The 9,352-nt window shown below is 27.1% G+C and overlaps 1 protein-coding gene across 1 annotated transcript; it reads left to right on the top strand.

Annotated features, from left to right (window-relative positions):
* The first annotated feature begins 46 nt into the window (after positions 1-46).
* On the top strand, positions 47-8,747 carry LOC114132329 (DDB1- and CUL4-associated factor 6-like). The gene is made up of 11 exons (XM_027997758.2): positions 47-710; positions 2,829-3,098; positions 3,178-3,356; positions 3,433-3,562; positions 3,895-4,179; positions 4,448-4,558; positions 4,635-4,755; positions 5,334-5,492; positions 5,586-5,841; positions 7,957-8,062; positions 8,602-8,747. The coding sequence occupies exons 1-11, from the start codon at positions 623-625 to the stop codon at positions 8,634-8,636; spliced, it is 1,740 nt and encodes a 579-aa protein (XP_027853559.1). The 5' UTR covers positions 47-622; the 3' UTR covers positions 8,637-8,747.
* The last annotated feature ends 605 nt before the right edge of the window (positions 8,748-9,352 follow it).

Genomic DNA, 9,352 nt, shown 5'->3' with positions numbered 1-9,352 from the left:
ATTTAGAAGTTAAATCTTAATGAAATTAATCTCTATGTTTTACATTATTTGTTAATTTGTTTCACTGAAATTGGTTACACTGTAAATGGAGGCATTGGTCGCCTCAATATCTATCGATACGGCTACAATTCTATGGCTCCGACGGCGGAGATTACGCTTACGGAGGCGTGTTATCAAAGAGCAAAATATATAAATATAAAATGCTGTTTCATGTTTAATAATAAGACTCCACAAGCGTCATGGTGTACGGTGTATTCAGTATTGATACAACTTGGCAGCGTTTTCCGCCGCCTAAATTGAGGCATGAGTTGGCTCACGGTACGGCATAAATAAAAAACAATTTTATCGTTATTTTTTTCCCCCTAGCCGTTTATATGACGTACATAATAATATTATCTATTATTTGGTCGCACGAGAGTTATTTACGACAGCCGTCGTCAGCGCTGAGCGCAACTAGCTCTGTGCAGAGTATGCGTTCGATGTCGGCACTTGGCACCCTGCCATCGGCTTTATCTGATGTCTGTACGCCGCAACGAACGGTCGTCACAAGATCGGTTGTCGACTACGACGCAGACTTAAGTTCATTGTTCAGAGAGTTGTTGTTCGACGTGAGCGCTTGACAATGTTGCCGTCAGACGGATTCTTCCGGAACGTCTACTTCCAGCCTTACAATGACCGGGGTTCAGCGAGAGTAATAAATTCCTCCAAGAGTAAGTCGTCGTACATATCCACTTCCACAACCCAGTGAACAGTGGGGATGTATGCAATTTTTTAAAACCATAGTCATTTTTCCAATAGCTTACTTGACATGTCTTATGTGTGTTGATGGATATATGTATTACTATAATTATATTAATAGTTAAATGTTGCTGCATGCTGTGTATAGCATCGGTGAAGTCCAAAGTTTTGGTTTCTATAAGGTGTTATTTCTATTGAGTATTTACAGATACCGATCAATTAATAATTTGCCAGCTACCAAGTATCTATCACTACTTTAAATTATAATATAATACTAATAAAACTCAAAATTGTTCCAATATTTTCATGCATGAATACTACATTGTGTACTGTAATACTCTACTCAATTCTATACTAGGTACTCATGAATATTATTACATAGTGTTAAGATTTTTTGGCTATCTTAGAAGAATCAGCTTTTTTAATCGAAGCGGTATAAGCAAATTGTTTTTGTTTTAGCGACTTATATCTTTGAGACAGTTGTTTTTTAGCAAGTAGTAGGTAGGCAGTTGTACTTTAGACATTAATACTGTATAAAACCTCTAAATAATCATTTTAAATATTTGTTTAACCTATTAAAGTTTAATAAAGTAATATAGACTATTGAGTTACCTTGTGTTTGAAATAACAACCTAAAGTTTTCAAACTTTTTTAGTAAATTCTAAGGTAATACTGGATGAGCATAACAATGTTGATATAGAATTCCTAAAATATTCTTTATAGTTAATAGATAACTCATAGATAGGAATTTCCTATTTGTTAAAAAATGATAAAAATCTTGATTTTAATTAGGTACAGTGATTTTTTTTTTTAATTTTACTTGAATATTGGGACCTTTTCCGTTAGTTCACTACCAGTACTTTTTTTGATTTTTCTGTTCATTCACTAACATTAATCCATAAATATATTATTTAGATTCTGGGGGTATGAAGTGTGCTTTATGTGTATATAGTTACTACCAATAACTATATGTGTGTTTCGGCACTCGTCGCTACGCTCCTCGGCGCCGTCGCTACGCTCCGCACAAATCGAAAATATCCCTCGACTTGCTATGCAACGCCACCTCAAGTAGGTCACAGGGTAAGTTATGTCGTAGTATATGGGCAGTGATTATCCTGTGACTTACTTGAGGTGGCGTTGCATAGCAAGTCGAGGGATATTTTCGATTAGTGCGGAGCGTAGCGACGAGTGCCGAAACACGCATGTGTAGTCATTGGTAGTGAATAAACGGAAAAGGTCCGAATATTGTGTTTCAGTATTTATTTATGTAATTTGTTCACAAATTATTTACCAATGTATTTATTCTAAACCTTACAACAGTTTGAAATACTTCACGAGTACACTGAGTACAGCCCTCGTTAAAGCACTTACTTATATTGCATAGCTATACCATAAAACTGTCAGCTTATTGTTTAATCATTGATTATTCATTTTTAATTTTATTATTTTTTGCCTATTCTATATTTATTTTTTAAATGTATATAGTAGTATAATGTATATGTATTGGGAGCTAATGTTATTAACGCCATATTAAATGTTTTTATGAAAAAACATTTTCTAAAAAAATAAATAGTACATAGGTAATGTATGTAGAGTGCCTACTTTCCATCCCTCTAAGTCGTGGAATTTAAATGACTGTTAAGTCTACTTGTTAACAAAAGTAGTTACCTTATTTAATCTAACTCAAGTATAACAAAAAAAATGTATAATTATCTGGTATGAAGGTGCTGTGGACTTAATGGCTTTGGTACATCTGAATGTGTTGTGCTGAGGACTTTCCTATATGTGGCGTTCTCATACGTCTTCTCTTAGATCTGAGGTCCATGACTTAGCTATTGTATCCTTCTAAAAGTTATTGTTTCCATACATGTGATCTAATCCAATTTCTATATTCGAGATTCACATTAATGAGTCCATGGATTAGTTGTTATTGCTTAACTTATTTTCTTATAGTTCTTAGGATTATTAATAACTGTAGAACAACTATTAAATTATTATAATATTTAAGAGTAACAATTATTTTAAATTTATGTAGTTTTACAAAATGACTGTTTATAGTATATTCTTAAATACCACATTTTTATTTATAGATAGTAAACATTTTGTACAACGACTTGGCTTGGAAAAAACTTTGGAAATCCATCAAGGATGTGTAAATTCTGTGAATTGGAATGATTCTGGATCGTTATTACTTTCAGCTGGTGATGATTATCATTTAGTAATTACTAATCCATTTACACACACAGTATGTGTTGATTATAAGACACAGCATAAAACTAATATTTTTTGTGCTAAATTCTTACCTACTACAGACAACCGTGTCATTTCATGTAGTGCAGATGGTGCTGTGCTTAATCTTGGTAAATATTCATGTATATTTGCTTTTTATTAATTTACATGTTTTTAATTTTAATTTTAATTTATTTTTTTATGTTATAGATTTGGAAAAATTAAAGGAGACTGAGCAAAATTTTTTTTATTGCCATAGTGCCCCATGTTATAAACTAGAAACAATACACGATGAACCTAATATAATTTTAAGCTGTAGTGAAGATGGTACAGTTCGTCAATATGATCTCAGAACTAATGTTAAATGTACTAAACGGAGTTGCGATGATGTAAATCAAATGATTCTTATTTGATTATATACACATATATTGTTAAACTAAAATTTTTTTTATCCAAATCAAATAGAATAAATTAGTTGATTGCGGTATACCTGTTTCCACCATTGCCATAAGCCCAGTTAAACCTTATCAACTTGCTATTGCCACAGTAGATGGTATGGTTAGGATAGTTGACAGAAGAAAAATTATGAAAAATGGTAAGTTATATATTAAATAAACCTACTTAATTTTTCATTAAATTATATGTTTATATCATTCAAGACTAGTGACTTTTTATTACATCAGCTTTATTATGATATTATCCTATTATGTAAAATTTTTATTTTTATTTCTGATTTATCACTAAACAGTATAATTTTCATTGGCAAATATAAATATGTATATTAATTTACTAGTAAAATATCTATTTTGATAATAATCTTAGGTTGTATATTGTACTTTAGGTAAATTGTCTATATTTAAACTCCTTTGTTGTTCTTTCTAAGTTATTGGTAGAATAAAGCTAATTGTTATTTTAAATTTTTTTCAGGATTATTTCAAAAAATTGAAACCGAATTTGCCTTTACTGTTCCTAGTTTAAGTCATCGTGCTTATCGTATAACATCACTGGCATACTCACCTGATGGCAGAGACGTGCTTGCGAGCTATTCCAATGAGGATATATATCTATTTAGCCTTCATAATAACCCTTATTTTTGTACGGATAACTGTGCAAATGACTTTTTAGAAAATCCACCAAATCCACCACCATACAGGCGAATAAGATTAAAAGGTGACTGGGGAGACACTGGACCTTTAGCTCGACCATTTACTGGTATATAATAATATATTTTACAAGTAGTTACTGAAATTAATTTGAATGAAAAATGTTATTAATCAATTATTTATGGATAAATTAAAAAAGAAAAAAGTGTGATGTGTTAAATTGTTTATACAATTGTCAAATACCCAATTGCTTATATTGTTGAGGTAATAAATAATAATTATTCACTTTGATTCTATATTAAAGTTTAAGTTTAGACTACTCCTAATGTGTTATAATACTTATATAAATTAAATGCTTTATTATTTTTGCTGTTTAGATAATTTTTTTAGACCAAGAACACGGTCTGAGGCGTCTGTGGATGTATTGAGTGACATATTAATTGATGTGTTTAATACACCATCATTAATTTCTGTTGTTATGCAAAATCGTAAGCATTTATAATTTAACTTTTATAGTTTATATTGATGTATATAATAAGATATAATATTATGATAATATTTTAGCGAGATCAAATTATTCTCCAGAAGTTACAGCATCCTTGAGACGTATTTTAAGTAAAATTGTACAACAAGGTGAATTTATTGTTCCTAGCCATATTTTTACTAACTATTTGGCTATTGAAAAGTAAGTTTTCAATTTTTTATTCCATTTCAAAGCATATTTATTATTATTTTACTTATTAAAATATTAAGGAATTAATGACATGATACGCAATTTTACTAAAATGGATTAAAATTTAAAGTAGTTATTGATGAACAACATTAAGAATTATTAATAAATTTGTAAATATAAAAATATTAAGTTTCAAATTTTCTTAATAATGAATATCTTATAGTTCTTATGGTATATCCAGTGTTGAATCCAGACAAATTCTCTGGGAGGGGGGGGCTCACTTTTATTTTTATTGGTGAATGGTGATACAGTCAGTAAATAGTTCCTATACTGGCAATACGGTATAAAAATATTCTATATAAATAAATTTTATTTTATTAAATGCCATTAGGTGCAGTAATCATAACGAGTATTGTGCATTTTTAAATAGGTACATTTTGTTGAAAGTTGTATTTTTAAGGGGTGCTAAAGAAATGTCAGCGAGGCATTTGCTCCCTGAAATATACTTGGATTCAACACTGGGTATATAGTAATTTTATTAAACACTTTATTAACAATACTATAACAAAAATGTTTGTTTATAAGTATAGTACCAACTCAAATGAAAATAATATTGTTCCATCTACTTCAAATAGCAATAACCAAAGAGATGAAAATAGAGTAAATATTTATAAAAAACCTCCAGTATTTGATGATTTTATTAAACTTCAATCAATCAAAAAACGGTATAGAGGTCATAGAAATACAAGGTAACGCCAAGTATTATAATTTAAATTTAATCCACAACATTTTGACAATAGCTGATAAAATAAAATAACAATGCATTTCTTAATTTTTTCTAGAACTTTATTCAAAGAAGCAACATTTTGGGGCAATGATTTCATTATGTCTGGTAGTGATTGTGGACATTTGTTTGTATGGGATCGTTACACATGTGAAATAGTGATGTTGCAAACGGCAGATAGCCGTGTGGTTAATTGTATTCAACCACATCCTAGTAGGCTTTTACTTGCAACTTCTGGTGTTGATCATAATGTTAAGCTTTGGAGTCCACAATCCGATATTTATAATATGATTCCTGAATTATATATAAAAGAGGTATGACTAAAATATTAATTTAAAATTTATAGTTGAATAATTAATACTAAATTACTAGGTTTTTATTATAATATTATTTGTTGTGTTATCACTAGCAGACAGACTAAGTCTACATTTTTTAGAGTTTGATGTATTAAGACGCGTGTATTTTATTTACTTATGATTTATGTGTACCATTATGTATTATACATGATTATGACCACAATTTGTGGTTTTAAGGAGGGTTGTATTAAGGAATTTGCTAACCTGGGACAAAAAAAAAAAACGCTTTATTATACTAAATACCCTCTCATAATTGGTTGCTTGGGGTAACAGCACTCTGTAGCCCTCTAAATATGACCCTGGTTTTAAGTTCTTTGTATTATGTTTATTGTCTATGAATCACAGGAAAAAAATAAAAAATGAAACCAAAAATACTCATGTGATAAAATATTATTAAATTATTTATTTATTGTATCCAATTAATTATTTAGTTATTTCTTAGTTTTATAGGTATTGTACAATGTACATAGGTATAAAATACCTAAGCAAATAATTAGAAAAGTATTCAAATAATATTAAAATTTTTTTTTTCATGTTAGTTTTTATCAGTTTTGGAATATTTAGAAATTCATTTTTTAAGTAATAATTGATAAAAACATAATAATAAATTATACATTAATATAATATATTTACAATATGCCATATGCTAATATAATATTTACAATTAGTTATTGTGTTTATAGTAGGTATTTACAATTTATGACCAAATACAGTTTTATTACATTTTAATAACATATATGTTTCAAAGTTTTCATCACTCAAATGATAATGTTTTTTTGTGAACACTGTGCTTCTGACGCTAAAAACTTTTTCAACAGATTCACTACTTGAAAAAGGAGTATTATATTTTATGAATATTTTTTAACTGCAGGTGTTAGGCTAATCCTAAAACTTGGTAGACTGATTCTTTGTCTATCCAGTGCTGATTGTGAGGGCCAGAATTCTAGATATTAATACAAAATTATATTTTATTTTTTATGTATTATATATTTTTTTTCCTAAGGCCATTGAATAATGTTGTGGTGGAGATGAAAAAATTTTTAAATTATGTAATTACTAATTAATGAATTATTTACTTATGATTTCAATGATTACTGAATAATTTGATTTTTAAATATATTTGTTACTATTTTTAAGGTTCACATTATAATAAATTTATTATATAGTACTATTTAAGCCAGTGGTTCCCAACGGGAGGGGGGGAGGGAAATTAGAGTCTTCTCGGGGAGGAATATAGTGATGAAATTACAAAAATAATTATGTACTTTTACAATGTGTACAATTGAAATCATTGTATTCATTTTCAGATTATAGCACATTCATAACAAATATATATTACATATAACTATAGACCTTTTCGCATTTAATCTAATATTAATAGATACACAGTGTCAAAGTTTGATTTGCATGACTCACGGCTATCTGTTTTCCTCCAATAACGGATATTACAATTCAGATAGAGCATGCGTTAAAATGTTTTTTGTAGACTCGACTTCGTGTTTATATTTACATGTCAGTCGAGTCGCACTTTTAATACTATCATTTTGTATATGTTATTTTAATATTTTTGTTTTTATATTCAATAATTTTTTCTTATACTTAATATTATTACTTCGTAGGTGATTTATAATACATTTTTAAAATTATGAAAATAATAAAATAAAATAAAAATCGACTTTACATTTAAGGGGGGCATAGAATGAAAAAGGTTGGGAACCACTGATTTAAGCAAAATGGTAGCGGTGTCATGGTTCATCTTAAAAAAGTATTAGCTTCATAGTCTCTCAAATAAATAATTTCATAATTATAAGAAAAAAAATATTATTAGAATCATATTGATGGTGAAAGAGAAAGTTAAATAGTTAAGTTTACTGTATCCATGTGTAAATTATAAATATTTAAAATAACTGGGTTTCTTAAAGAAAATGGATGGTGTTTAGATAAGATACAATTTAGAGCTGAACTAAGTTTATATTCCAGAAAAACATAGTTCTTAAAATTTTAGTTTTTTGAATTATAAAATTAATTTAAATACATATTATTTTAAGCATTAAATTAATATTTTAATTTTAGATTGCTGAAAGTAATACATTAATGGTGGAACAATCCAGGGATACAATTACTGTGTCTCCATTAATCATAATGCGAATGCTTCTTTATTTCAATAAACTTGGACAAAGTTAGTGAATCCATATATTATATATATATTTATTCTTGTAATTTAAAATATATTATTAGTTGAATCAGTAAACATGCCTGATAAAAAAAAAAAAAAAAACCAAATGGTTATAACCTATAACCATAATATTTATACTCAATTGAATTTATTTTTATTTGGTATTTATATTAAATATAAATACCAAATACATTAAATTTTAATGTAAAGATTTTGTATGATATTTTGTGAAATAATAAATTACTATTCTATTAGTTCTACACTTCTACTAATGATACTGATACAGATTTTATAAGAAGTTTAGCATACTTTTACTTGTATAATTTTAATATCTAATAATAATTATAAATATGTTATGAAATATTAGTTTTTAATTTTTAATTATTAATAAAAAACAATATATATTATACAGTTGTACCTATAGTTGAATTTCTAAACAAATTTGATGTTTTTTTATTTATGTATTTTTACTTTTTAAAATTAGTTGTAATTAATCAGTAACTATTTTAAAATTTTTGTACCATTCTTGTATTTTTTTTCAGGTGGATTTTTGGACAGAACGAATACCATCGAATAACTTAATTAGATATCATCTATTGTATGTAGTGACACCAAAACCCAGTTTTTTTTTAAATGTAACAGTTTGTTTTGATTTTTTTTTGTCTAAAATAAATGTTTTTTTAACTGACTTATTAATTTCAACATATTGTGCAATATTATCCCATCACTCATATCCTTTATCAAAATTCATTGTAGGGTATATTATTTTAATACATACTATCTGATATTACTGATATTACTATAATATAGGTATAAAAATAGTATAGCTGATTGGTAAAAAAAAAATTGTTAGTAAATATCATTTGAATTATAATTTTAAATTAAAAATGTTTTACTTGGTTATTTGATAAGTATGGAAAATATAAGTTTTCTTATATTAGTAGTTAGGCCTTTAATAGATTGTCTAATATTACAATGTATGTTTAAATCTTTAAACAATTTATAAGATGATAAAATAGTTATAACATATATTGCAACTTATGCCTATATATGTCTGTTATATATATATATATATATATATATGTGTGTGTCCTATATATGTTCTTTGCATTTTTATCTGGAAATATAAAATAATTATTTTTTTCAAAAAAAAATTCCAAGTATATGTTGTTATATAATTTTTTTTTCATTATTTTTGTTTATTTTCTTATTTTGTAAACTATTTTTGTTATTTCTTGTTATTTCGAATAATTCTATGGTTAAATTTGATATAAGTTGAAAATTATTTTAGAG

This window comes from Aphis gossypii, chromosome 3, assembly GCF_020184175.1.
Source record: "Aphis gossypii isolate Hap1 chromosome 3, ASM2018417v2, whole genome shotgun sequence".
In the NCBI taxonomy this organism is placed as follows: Eukaryota; Metazoa; Arthropoda; class Insecta; order Hemiptera; family Aphididae; genus Aphis; species Aphis gossypii.
This window is presented reverse-complemented; position numbering and strand designations above follow the sequence as displayed.